The 13,645-nt window shown below is 52.5% G+C and overlaps 1 protein-coding gene across 24 annotated transcripts in view; it reads right to left on the bottom strand.

Moving 5' to 3' along the window:
* Tns1 (tensin 1) overlaps positions 1-13,645 on the bottom strand; it is a 221,801-nt gene that overhangs the window by 41,914 nt on the left and 166,242 nt on the right. For all 24 annotated transcript variants that reach the window (XM_087206062.1, XM_087206065.1, XM_087206063.1 and 21 more), the window contains one exon: positions 60-1,598. In XM_087206062.1, the coding sequence (XP_087062188.1) occupies positions 60-1,598 (1,539 nt within the window). The remainder of the gene's footprint in view (positions 1-59; positions 1,599-13,645) is intronic.

Below are 13,645 nucleotides of genomic sequence, written 5' to 3'. Positions count from 1 at the left end.
GAAGGGATGGGGGGAGTACAGAGGATATGCTCCAATCTGATGGGCCCCAGGGCTCTCACCTGCCACCCGGTGGGCCACCAGCCCTTCCAGGTTCAATGGCTCCTCTTCTGGAGTTCGGGAAGGATCTGAAGCTGCTTCCTTTGGTGGGAGCTGAGGCTGAGTGGTGAGGCCAGGGAGAGAGGCTGGGGGCTGCTGAGGCCCTGGAGGGCCATGGGCGGTTGGGAGGATGGCAGATGAGGAGGAGGAGGCTGGGCTCCTAGGACGGAAACCCTGATTGGGTCCAGCTGGACACAGCTGATAATCATAAGGAGAGTAAGATCTGCCAGTGGAAACTGGCTCAGGGGTTCCTAAGCAATGCCCACTGGGGATGTAGCCAGACCTGGACTGAGTCAGTGGGTGGGACTGGTGGAAAGAGCCTGTGGGGGGCTGGGAGGAGAGTGGGGAAGCCCCTGGCCAGGCCCCCGGGACACTCTGGGACTTGTGCAGGGGGGTAGCGGCCGAGGCTGGCTCTAGGTCCAGCATGAGCATGTTGAGGGCTTCGATGGACTGCTGGATCTCCTGCTGAGAGGCTGCCCTTGGGAACTCTGGGAGAGCAGGGATGGGGGGCTCTGTCAATGGCTGGGGGCTGGGCCTGCTGCTCGCCAAACTCTCCAACTGGGCTCTTTCCTGCTGCCGAGGAGGTGGGCGAGGCTGCTGCTGCTGCCATGAATTCAGCCCCCTCTGCACAGCCTCTCGACTGCTGCCCCCACGGGTTGGAGCCAGGGGCAGCTGGGGCTCGGCATCCGGAAAGGACTGAGAGCGGAACAAGCTGCTGGGGTCATGGCCATAGTGGGAGGTGGTCGCTGGCTGCAGCCAGGCTGGGAGGGGCCCACCACGCTGGTAGCTGGCTAAATTCTCCTGCGCAGAGTAGGAGGGATGCATAGGGACCACATGGCTGGCCTGGGCAGGCACTGCCCTGCCAACAGACTCATAGGGATAGCCCCCACCATTGACCAGAGGTTCCACTGGGTAGGACTTGTCCAGGCCGTTGGTCAGTGGGGACAGAGCCTCAGGGTAGTTCCCCTCACTGGTGTTGGTGACACCATCCAGGGAGGACAGGGTGCCCATGCTGCCCATGCTGTGCCCATCTTGGTTGGGCAGCTCATCATCGAGGATGTCTGTCTCCCGCTCAGATGCCAAGGCCCTGCCATTGACATGAACCTGAGCTGGGACGATGTGGCGGCCAGAGGAGGACATGGCTGGGCCTCCTACTGGGCGGGACCGAAGGTGCTGTGCATGGTACATGGCACCTTGCTTCTCTCGCTCTAAACCAAAGCCACTGAGCAGGCGATCCAGCTCCCGCTTCTCCTCGGGGCTCAAGGAAGCAGGGGCACCAGAGGCCCCAGGGGCTGGCTCATCCGTCTTGTCTGTCTTGGTGGAAGCTGTGGAGTTGCCTGAGTCACTGCTCACGGACAGTGTGTGCTCCACGTGATTGGGGGTGGCCGACAGGACAGGACGCGCCGCATTGATGGCCCCAGTGCTGCCGTTCAGGGAGTCCTTCTTCTTCACCTTGGCATACAGGCTCCCATCGAGTGGGCCCTGGGTGTGTCCCACCACCTCTGCAAGGACAGAGAAAGGGAAACACCAGGCATCAGTGGAGGCAGGAATACTGGCTATCACCCCATGAAAAAGAGTTAAGCGCTCCTCTTCCCTGGGTCCCCAGAGCCGTTCCTGCCACCGAAAGGAAGGGCAAAGAGAAAGGACAGAGAACACCTGCCCAGCTCTCCCCAACACCCATCTTCAAGGATAGGAAGCCAAACCTAGGACTGAGCAGGGTCCCAGGGGCACACTGCCCATGTTCCAACCCCAACTCTGGCATTTCACCAGCTTCCCAGCCAGAGGCACTTTGGGGCTCAGTGTCCTCATCGGTACAACAGGGACAATAAGAGAATGGGGTCGGACCACATGAAATTGCCTTTATTCACTGAATACACAGTACTTCCAGCTGAAATGAGTTGATGCAAATCATACGCTTAAACCAGTGTGTGAGCAATGTGAGAGATTGGCATCTGGGAGCCAAAACCATTGCCATTATGAATACTATTAACTCCTGAAAGGTGATATGCAAAGCATAATTGGCCCCTTCAACAGCCCTATCTCAGGAAGTTTCACCCCTGCTCTAATTCCTAGAATTCCTGCTCTGGGCTTGAGCAGAATACCAGGCTTTGCCTTTTGTGCACGTGGAGGTGTAAGCATAGAGATCCAGCCCTTCCCAGAGGTAAGCCATTGCACAAGAGAGCAGGAAAAGTGCCCAGAGTGCTGGTAGAGGTGTAGAGAGGGGTCCACCCTGCCCAAGGTGCAGGAGGAGGCTGAAGGCAGAGCTGGGACTCGCTAAGACACACTTGTCCTCCAGCCTCCACAGCCAAGTCTGTTTCCATGCAAAGAATTTTCTAGAACTGTTCAGACAATACATTCATCCTGCTGAGTTTTTTCCCCAGCACTGTCCCTCTTTGTGGATCCCTGCCCCCCAATCAACAAGGTCATCTCATACCCCTAAGCTTCCAGGAGAGAACCAGTCAAGGGAAAGTGAGTCAGGCAGGACTGCAGCAGGCTCCCCAAAAGGAGCCAGATCCCTCCAAGGACCCCTGAAGGGCTGGGCCAAGACAGAGTCCAGCAAAGCCTGTGGTTCCCATGCCAGAGGGGACCATGTACGGTACTGGGGCAGGGACTCAAGACCAGGGTGGTGGGGGAGGCAACACTTTCTCTGAAAGGAAAAAGTGAGTGCTGGGTGGCTGGGGGCCAGAGGGCTGACTCAGGAACAAGAACTTCCCCGCCCAGAGGAGCTCTGTGAGTTCACACTCTGTGCAGTCAACAGCCCAGCCTCCAGGCCCAACAAATGCATGCACACAAGTGCCCATGCACACACACGCACACACAAGCTCCATCTCCCCCCTCACTCCAATCCAGGCCCCCCAGTTGGCAGAAAAATAAAAAGCTCCAACTCCAGCCAGATACCAGCAATCACACACAAACCAGACAGGAAGACAGCCAGAGACCATGCCAGCCAGAAACCACCCAAATCAAAAACTCCCTCACTTCTGCTCACCAGGTGCCCACACAACACCAAGAACCACCCAGAAAGCACAGGCGTGGATATGTGTGTGTGAACACCAGTAACAGCTACGCTGAGTGAACATCTCAACACAGGTACTACACACATGTGATTTCTAACCCTGTGAGGCAGGGGAAATTATGCCCACTCTAAAGTTGGAAAAATGAGGCTCTGGGAGGCAAAACCACTGACTTGTAAATACATGGTACCTGGTAAAGCTGGGGCTTAAGATCAAACTAATTTACTTCAAAGAATATGAAATTTATATTATGCTACACTTCTCTCCTACCACACACACACACACACACACACACACACACACACACACACACACACAGTAGAATAAACACATAAAAGGCAAAAATATTCCAAAATAAATATTTAAATTTAAGCCACAAACATTTCAGAAAATACAAATGTTTCTGCCGTGCCCAAGGATCAACCCTCAGGCCAGAAGTGATAGCTGCTAAAAATAAACCCTCCTACAGAAGCCCATGGCCAAAAACAAGTGATCAGACGACCACAAAACAGGAACGTCCTGATCAACACACACACACACACGCACACACACACACACACACACCACAAGCCAGCCAAATGCCATCACCGGAGAGCCAACACAGAGATGCCCAACCAGGGACACGCATCCCCCTACACATGCCACGGGGGCTGGGTTCTCTGTGCATTCACTGAGCTTTACAGAGCCAACTCTGTGCCCTCGGTTTTCTCTGAGGCTTCAGGACCTCAGCCAGTAACCAGCCCCAAGTGACACAGGGCCAGACAGTCGTCGAGGCTACCCAGGCTCACAGGCTGGGGGGCTGGTCTGAACTGGAACAGGAGTTTGGCTGAGATGCCTTCCGAATCTCCACCAACCTGCCCTGTGCCCAGACTCCTAAAAGCAGCCAAGATGCAAGTCCAGGCGCAGCTGCCTCTCCCAGCTCCCCTGTCATCATTTCCAAAGGAGTCCAAGCTACTGAATGAGAGGCTCCCCTCCCTGCCCTGTCCCTCCAGATCTGGGCTCCTTGCTGCACCAGAAAAAAAAAGACCCTAGCTGGCTATTTCCAGTGAGGAAAAGTAGTACAGACAAGAAGCTGTCATCCACCCAGGTTTCTGGGGCCACTTCCCAGAGAATGGGGCCTCCCTTCTCACTGGGCCTGGAAGGCTACAGCCCTTTGGCAGGCTACACTGGGAGATGCCAGTGTGTTTCCCTAGCCAGCACTTCCCTCCATCCTTTCTGCATGGCAAAGATGCCCTGCAAAGTGGCTTCACACCTAGAAAGGGAGGCCATGACAGTCTCTGGATGCAAACCCCATCCAAGAGCAACCAGACCCTTCAGCATCTGCCTAGTGTCCATAAAAGACAATCTTTGGGCAAGACAGCTAAGACTGTGTCCCCAAAGCAGGTGGGAGAACTCACTGCGTTCCACTACCTGACATCCAGGCCTTTCCTTGTCCCTTCTAGCCAGGCCTCACTCTTCATTGATTTTGAAAACATCAATATTAAACTTGTTTTTCCATGTAATTTATCCCCACACGGGCTCTTGTTTGCAGTAGTATCAGGAACAATAACTGCCAAGACACTAAGGCCTTGTAAGAAAATCAAAGATATATAAATTGCTTGATTAAATCTTATTTGCTAAAGACAAATGAAATCTCTCTTGCTATCCTCAAGGAAGACCCCAGGTGCTCAGTGCCAGCCATAAGGAGCATTTGTTCCAGGCCATTATGCACACTCATTGACTTGTTGTCCTCTTTGTATCAAGGGAAGAATCAAGGACACTCAGTTCTGTGTGGCCCCCCAGGAAGATGCTGCTGAACCCTGGCACTGGGGCATGACCTGCAGGGCACATACCCCTCCTCCTCTTATGCAGATGAAGGTAAGTGTCCCTGGCACCCCCAGTCCCCCAGTACACACAATCTTTTTTGGGGGGGTACCGGGGATGGAACTCGGGACCTTGCACTTTCGAGGCAGGCACTGGAACCACTGAGCTAAATCCCCTGCCCAAGTACACACAATCTTGTCACTCCCTCCTCCCCATTCACCATGGCCACATTAAGAAGCTATTTACCGGGACCACAAGAAGCCGGAATGTAATGTTGGTTTCAATCTATCAAGACAGGAAGGGCAAAAGAGAGGTGAACAGAAAGAGGACAAGAAGTGAAATATGGCAGGGGAGGAGAGAACAGAGGACTTATAGGGGCTGGGGGTGGGGGGGTGGCTTTAAGTCTGTCCAGCTGAGGAGCCACCAGAGCCATCTCATCCAAGTCCCGGCCACCTCCATGGGACTGGCCAGCTCAAGTAAAGCCACCTGAGATGAGAGGACTTGGTCCCTCAGAGGGAGGTGTCTGGCTGCTTAGGGCTCACTGTTACAGGTGACAATGGAGTAGAAGGACTAACTGTGCAGAAACACAGGCCGTAGGCAGCACAAGATGGTGAGCTCCAGGCCAGTAGCCCAGGACGGCCTGGACATCTTATCCTATGGGCCACATCCCTACCCACTTCTCTAGGGAAGCTAAAAGTCCAGAATGTCCTCAAGGACCCATTTGCTTTGTCTGTATCTCCCTGCTCATCCTAGCCTGGACTCCACCCTTTTACACTGAGCTAACTGCATGCACCAAGGGGGCCCTTCTTCCACCACGGCAGGGATCCAGATGTTGGAGTCATGCTTTTGGAAAGACTGGAGGAAAATCCCCAGCTGACTTGGATGGGGACCTGCTCTCTAAAGCACCCTCCCAGGAGTGTGTTGTGTGGAGGCGGGTGCAACACTACAAGCGTGGGGCGGACCAGGCTACAGGAAAAGCAAGGCGTGTCCATCTAGCATGCTCAAAGCAGAACATAAGAAATGAATACATAAGAAATGCTACAATTATATGGCTTTAGGGAAGCTGCTTTCTAATTTTGAATTTCTTAAGAATCTCTTCTTAAAAGTTGTTTAAAATGTAGATTCCAGCACCCTGACTCCAGATATTTCTAGCCAGGGTCAAGAATCAGCATTTTAAGGAATTCTTCTGGGGTTTGGGCACACGTGCAGGTGGAGGACATCTTAGGAAACCTAGACCCAGGCGATCAGCTCTTCAGAATGAGATTAAAGACACCATGACCACCAGCACCCCTGCCTCTCCTCATGGGCAGCAGAGAGATTTCACTTACACAGGTATCAGGACAGATGGCCCAACCATGAAGAATAGAAGGTGCCAGCTGAGGTGACTGCAAGAAAGGGATCCCTTTCTTTGGCAATGATTCACTGAGAAGAGAGCCCTCCCTCCCTGACCAAATGGCAGGTGGGATTTGAATGGAGCATGATTTATTAAGGCTTCCAGAATGGGGCCCTCCATGATAAAAAAGCCCTTTGGGTCCATGTCCAGCAAATAACAATTCATTAAAATACATTACCCAGAGTGGCAATGACCAACTAATGTGGAAGAAAATCAATTCGGTGCCAATAGGAAGAGGCTCTGTGCCCACCGTGGGCACAGGCAGTGTGGAGGCAGACTGGGCCCCAGCGGGAAGGAATCTAGCCTCCTTAAAAGCAGGAGTAGGAAATCAAAGCTCACTTGAATCTGGGAGGTAAGTGAGCCTTGGTGAGAAGGGAGGCTGAGCCAAGAGGCAGCTGGGACAGTGAGTTCTGGACATGCTAACCCATTAGCCACAGCCTACACCAGTCATGCAGGGACCAGGGTTGGGAAAGCTGAGGAGCAAATGGCATCAGCACATGGGGCTGCAGGGAGCCCACAAGTGATGTGGTTCTGAAGAGGAGGCAGAGGGAAAGCATGCCCTCCCATCCCCCAGCAACAGACACACCCACCACTCAGAAAGAAGTCCCATTAATGGCCCGGTCAGCCTGTGTCAAGCACTTAACCACTCCAAGCCTGGCCTTCGGGCTGGTCAGGGGAAGGTCTGAATGCTTACTTGCAGTTTGCTGAGTGACAGACTCAGGAGCTAAGTCCCTTGTGTGAGGTCTGGTATATCCAAGCACTCTCTCCCTTCCCTCTCCATTCTCTGCTTCCCATTTTCCAATGGCTGTCATTGCCCACAGCCCCCTTGCAGGCGTGCCTTTTATCATCTGGCCACTGCGGCATTTTGAAGCCTCAACTTCACTGTCCTCAACCCCCAACCCCCTGCACCCTATTCCTACTAAACATTTATATGCTCTTCCCTCTCTGTCTTGGCAGTGCTGTTCCTGCTCCCGAGGTGCCCTTTCTCGCTCTGCCCCTGAAATTTTCAACCTCCCTAAAACCTCTCCTACCGCCAGACTCAGTTTCAGCATCCTGGGGAAGACTCTCATGACTCAACACCTTCCTGCTATCTTCCAAACTCATGTCAAGTTCTGCCGTGTTCCCACTGCCCCAAGCCACTTCCAGAGAAAAGGGAAACAGAGGTGCTACAGCCAAAATATCTGAGAGGAGGTATTCTTCATATTCTGCAGTATAAGCCAGGCACAGTGGCTATCTTGTGAATTGGCTGAGCCCGAGCCTACATTAACTTTGCTAGCCAAGAACCTCTTGGGGTATCTGATGAAATCCTACAACTTCTACAAATGCACACACAAACATTTTGCACATAATTCACAGAGTTGACAGACACCGTGAGTTCATCTATGGATCCCAGGTTAAGATACACTACTCATTTCTAAGTTAAAGTGCCACTCTGGGGTCCCTCCCTGTCATCCAGAACTTGCCTGAAGATCACCCAGCTCCATCTAGGAGAAGCGGGAGATACACAGGACGGAAATCCTCCAGCTGGAGGACCTAAGAAGCAGCCAGCTGGAGCAGCCATGCAGGTTTTAACTGGCTTGGGGAAGGCGTTGTGGAGGGGGGACTGAGGGGGACAGGCAGAGCTGCAGCCTAGGGCCCCAGCAAGATGGAGGGGGACTGAGACATCCTGGCACAGGCAGCAGGGCCCCTGGGCTCAGTCTGTGACAGCACTGGCCTCCAGCCGGCCAGTCTCCCACTCCACTCTGGCCAAGACTGAGACAGTCCTTTGTTGGGCACAGCCTGCAGGGAGCTCTGGAAATTTTTCCTTTTTCTTTTTCTTTTTCTTTCTCCCACCCCCTCTCCCACTCCCACCTTGGAGATACTGAAGATTGAACCAAGGGCCTTCACACTGATCTACATCCCCAGTCCTTTTTATTTTTTATTTTGAGCCAGGGTCTCACTAAGTCAGTAGTTGCACAGGCTTGGACTCAACTTCTGATGCTCCTGCCTCAGCCTCTCAGGCTGCTAGAATCACAAGCTTGGAACTTTCTAAAGGGAAATGGTGTTCTCAGATCTGCAGGATTAGGGATTAAAGAGAACTCCCCAAGCCCCTAAAGGAGACCAGCAGAGAGGAGATCCAGCCTCTAGAAGAGGAAAAGGGGCAGAGACAGGTGCCGCCCAGGGAATCTAGGCACACGTGGAGACATGTTTATCGATGCAACATGGACAAACAAGGGACTTTGTGCCCTGTGGGCAAGGGAAGGGCGAGTTCTGGCCCCTGTCTTCTCCCTGTTTAGCAGCACGCATCGGGAGAAAGCCAGCTTGTTTTCAGAGTGGACTGACAAAAACAAGATTCTTCTCAAAGCTGCTGTCAGTCTTTCCACAGGTGGCTCTGTCCCCTGTGACTTCACCATTGTCACCCACAAGTCTGCCTCTGTAGATCTAAGAATGGAGGGCAAATAGGTTTCTCCTGGCCACATGCCCCATCCTGCTGAAGCCAAGAAAGAATGAGGGAGGTAGGAGGCCTGGCGTCCAAATGCAGTGCCTCTGAATTTCAGCCTGGGTCTTGAAGGTGGAGAAAGTCAGCTTTGATTGAAATATGAACTAGAGCCCCTCATCCCTCACATACCCTCCCCTGCCTCCAGGCACTTAGGGTCACAATAGTGGGCTCTCAGAGGGACCCAGAGGTCAGCTAAGCCAAAACAGAATTTTAAGAGACTTGGGGGATCTGGGAGTGGTGGCACACGCCTGTAATCCCAGCACTCTGGGAGGCTGAGGCAGGACGAGTGAAAGTTCCAGCCCAGCATGGGCAACTTAGCAAGACCCTGTCTCAAAATAAAAAATAAAAAAGAGCTTAGGACATAGCTCACTGCAAAGGCCCTCGGTTAAATCCCTAGCAGCATGTGGGGGAAAAATTGAGCTGGAAGGTGTTAGGCAGTCAGCTCATCCCCCACCTATACCCCCATTTCACAGCCTGATAGGAAAAGTCAGCAGATTCAAGGTCACCAGAAAGGAAGGGCCAAATGGACTCCTAGCTTTGAGCACAGTGCTCCAAGCCCTCATGGCTTCAAGGTGAAGATGGCTGGAGGAGTGAGGGTGGAGAGAGAGGGCTGGAAGGAAGACTGTCCAGCTCTGATGGACCAAGGGTCTCAGGACAACGTAATGGATAGGGCTTCTGTCCAGTGATGGTGACAGATGTATCCCCCAGGTCCCCCTTAGGAAGGACCCGAGCCATTATCCCAGACACCTTCTTACTTGAATTCATACCATGCCCTCCAGAGAGGAACTAGGACAGAAAACCTGATCATGACTGTGACCTTTATTTCAGACCTAAGGGACCAGGGGGCCTAGAGGGTGGGTGATTTGTCCTGGTCATCCGGACAGCCCACGCCCACAGGACAAATTCAAACACCCAGGTGGCCTGCAGCTCCCCAGCCTGGTGTGTTAACCCAAGCCTGATGCCCCACGCCCCGCCTTCACCTATCCGGGCACCAGATATCACAGGCACACTCAGGACTGTAAAAATAGCTCCTAAGCTCAAAACAACTCAAGTCCTTCTTTGCCAGGCCCAGATGCCCTTCTGAGCACTCAGCTCTGGCCAGGGGGACAGCAGGACTACCAAGAGCCCTGCCAACTTAGATGAGGAGGAAGCTGTGAATGGAAACCCACGGCAGGGTGGCAGAGAATGGCCTGTACTGGGGTGCCCCAAAGCTCAGGCCCAAAGAAGGGGACAGACGTCCTGAATAACACCTCATCACACTTCTGCCTGCCCGGTTCTCACCCAAGATGGACCACTACTCCAAAAGACAGAACAGCTCAAGCACACCACCCACTTACCCCTCCAACCAAAGGCTGTGGCTCTTACATGTCCCAGAGAGCAGCTCCAGGCGGGGACAGCGAGGTCCGCCCCATCCACATCCAAAGGCACGCAGCAGCTACCACTCTGCTCACACCCTTCCCGGGGCAGGTCCCAGACACACCAGGTCCCTGGGCACAGAAGTGTCCCCACCCCAGGTCCAGCGGAGAACCAGACAAGGACACACACAGGCGAAACAGCTGCCCAGCCAGAGCACTTACCCCGGAACGGAGAGGGAGGCCGAGGGGGAGAACTGCTTGGATTTGTTCCTTGTGCCTCAAGTTTCAAATAATTCCTACAGGGCTGCAGCTCCAAGTGCTGTGTGTGTCCTGCTCAGGCTTCCTCGGACTGTCAGGGTGGGAGGAGTCAGTGCCGCCCGCCTGCCCACGAACACATTCACACACACACCACTCCCTCCCTCAGTGTCTCAGCCTAGAGCTCCCCCTCTGGCTCACGCTGCCTCACTCTGGCTTGTAGGAAGCCAGGGGGATAAAACTCTGTCTGTAATTTCAGCCAGCTGGGTCCCAAGGGTTTCACTTATCATCCTGCAGCTATGTAGCTCTTGAATGACATCACAGTGGCTTCCCAAGCCCTGCAGCCGGCAGGGAAAAGTGACCAGCCCAGCCTTGCTCCAGCCCCAGCCCCGGCTCAGCCCTCATCGAGTCAGCCCCAGTACCAAAACCATGGCAGCCCCAGCATCACAGCACAAATCCAGAGAGAGAGAAGTGCGAGCCAACCCAGCAGACGGGTAGGGCTGCAAGGGCCAGGGAGACGGGCAAGTTCCTATGAGGGTACTGAGATTTATTTCCCCAAATTTTCCACATTTTTTTCCACTCTCAGCAAATGGAAGGCAGAACAGATGACAACAACTTTCCAGCTGCTGAACAATTCCTAGGGGGAGAGAGAGAGAGAGAGAGAGAGAGAGAGAGAGAGAGAGAGAGAGAGATCCCTTTACTTTGCACAGAGGGGCTGAAGTGGGACAGGAGCCCCAATGCAGAGTTCTCAGTGCAAAGCCTAGGATTGTAATACTTTCAGAGGCCTGGCTTTGGAATACCAGCAAACATCTGGCTGGCCACCGATCTTCCAGCCTCCTGAGATGCTGGCAAACAACTGGCTGCTGGTGTTCTTTGGTGTTCTGTTTGTTCCCACCTGGGGAAGTCATGAATAGCAAAGAGAATGAGTTTTCAGAGGGTGAGGTGTCTACCTCATCCCCAACCAACCACCTAGGTCTGCAGCCAACCCCTCAGCCAAACCCAGTCAGCTGCCCTCGGGTGCCCATGACTAGCCTGAGGTATCCTAAAAAGTGCCAGAAATTTGCAACTGATAGACATCGAGACGCCAGATTCCAACTCTTATCTGCATGTTGTTTGTGACCTATTTGGATCTCAGTTGAATCTCCCAACTCAATTCCAAAACTTGACAGGTAATGGCCTGGGTTTGTGGCAGGCCAGAGAGGGCCTCTGTGGCTGAGTTTCTCCCTGCAGGAGGGACTGAGTGAGACTGCATCTGCAACCCAGGGCTCCCCGGCTAGGGGAGGCATTGCAGGCTCAGGAGGAACTGCCCTGCCAGGTGCAGACTACCTGCTTCTCCAGTGTCATCTGAGCAGCAGGAATCAAATCACCTCATCCTTCAGCCTCTCCCTGTGGCCACCATCACTCTCTGGCTGCTGCTTCTTAAGAGTAAAAAAGGAAAATGAGGGGAAGAGCAAGAATGTCACCCAGGGCCCTATCTGAGGGTCACTGCCCTATCTTCATTGATAAAATGGCAGGGGGACAAGACACCCCAGTGTCACAGTGTCCCAGAGGTTATTGTTTTTATTTGCTTGCTTACCTTTGTAATGCCGGGGATTGAATTCAGGGCCTTACTCACGCTAGGCAAGTGGTCTGCCACTAAGCTATACCCCCAGCCCTCACAGACTCTAAATTTTAAGGAGAAAGAAGGGATGGGGTGGTGAGAAGAAGGGTCCTTTTACGATTTATATACAGAGGTCCCCTTAAAGCCTCATTCAGTCATAAGTGGGGCCTCTGGAAGGTGATTGGATTATAAGGGCATTATAGCTAACATGCTGCTAGGTGGCAGGGTCAGGTCAGAAGGGGGGTTCGCTGTGGGTATGATCCAGAAAGTGCAGTTCCTCCCTTGGCTCTGTTATGGCTTATATCTCGATATTCCCCAAAGCCTCATGTGCACATATATGTAAGAGGTGACTAGATCATGTATGTATGGGACTGTATCATGGGTGTCTGATACAGGATTACTCCACTGACAGGTTTATAGCTGACTGAGATGCTGGGAGGCAAAGCCTGGTGGGAACAGGTGTGTCACTGTGGGCATGGCCTGGAAGGATGTATATATCCTTTCTACTCCCGTGATCTTTTTTTTTTTTTTGGTACAGGGGATCGAACTCGGGACCTTGTGCTTGCGAGGCAGGCGGCGGCACCACTGAGCTACATCCCCGGCCCTCTACTCCCTTGATCTTGTGCACTGCTTCCTGCCTGTCTTGGCATGAGCTCTTTCTCCTCTGCCATATCACCCTGCGTTGGAGCCAACTGACTATGGACTAAAACCTTGAGGGTGTCAGGTGCTTTTTCCCAGCAATGAGAAAGTAACTAAGATGGCTCTCTCTGCTTCCTGTCTGCCATGCCATGAGCAATTCTCCTCTGCCATGAGGCAGGACAGTATGGCAACTATGGACTGAAACCTCTACAAACTGTGAGTCAAAATAAACCTTTTCTCCTTTAAGTTGTAGCCACTGGGTATTTTGTCCCAGCAATGAGGGAAATGACTAAGACAGATATTAGTACTGAAAGTGGGATCATTCCTATAACTGTATCTGCCCATGTGGTGCAAAAGCCTTTGGAACAGGCTTGCAAGAGGAGTTTAGAAAGGTTTAGAAATGCCAACTAGAGAAGCAGCCCTAGAATGCAATAATCTGAGCTTGATGGAAGATTCTGGTCAGAGCTCAGAAGACCAGAATGCAAATAAAAAGGCAGACAGTGAAGACCAGGGTCAGAAGGCTTCAGTTTGGAACAAGGATTCCATTGGCAGTTGGATACGAGACCATGTGTGTTATGCTCTGGCAGAAAATTTGTCTACATTTTGCTCATGTCCTGAGACTCTTCAGGGGACTCAGAGTAAAGACAGCCAACAATCTGGCAGAGGAAATTTCAAGGCAGCACAACATTTAAGCTGTAGCATGGATACTGTTCAGGGCTTTTAGCCCCGGTTTATACTGAAAATCAAGAGCAAAAAGACATATTTTAAGAGTTTTCAGTTTTGCCAGAAATAAAATGACAGCAAAGATGAAGCAGAGGATAGTCTGGTTGCTGAAGATTAACATTAAAAAGAAAGCAAGTACACTGCAATAGGAAAAATACCTTTCGGGCATGTGAGGAGAAAACAAGGCCCCACCCTTTGCAGGCTCAAAATTGCAAAAGTGAAAGATTTTGCTTCAGAAGAGAGTCTTAGGGCACCATGCTCCAAAACAGTCACCTGCACAATTTGTTT

The sequence above is a fragment of the Heterocephalus glaber genome, unplaced genomic scaffold, assembly GCF_053883595.1.
Source record: "Heterocephalus glaber isolate CG9 unplaced genomic scaffold, H.glaber_assembly_v1.0 deba00000621, whole genome shotgun sequence".
In the NCBI taxonomy this organism is placed as follows: domain Eukaryota; kingdom Metazoa; phylum Chordata; class Mammalia; order Rodentia; family Bathyergidae; genus Heterocephalus; species Heterocephalus glaber.
Note: the sequence above shows the minus strand (reverse complement) of the source record. Positions and strands in the feature narration are given on the sequence as shown.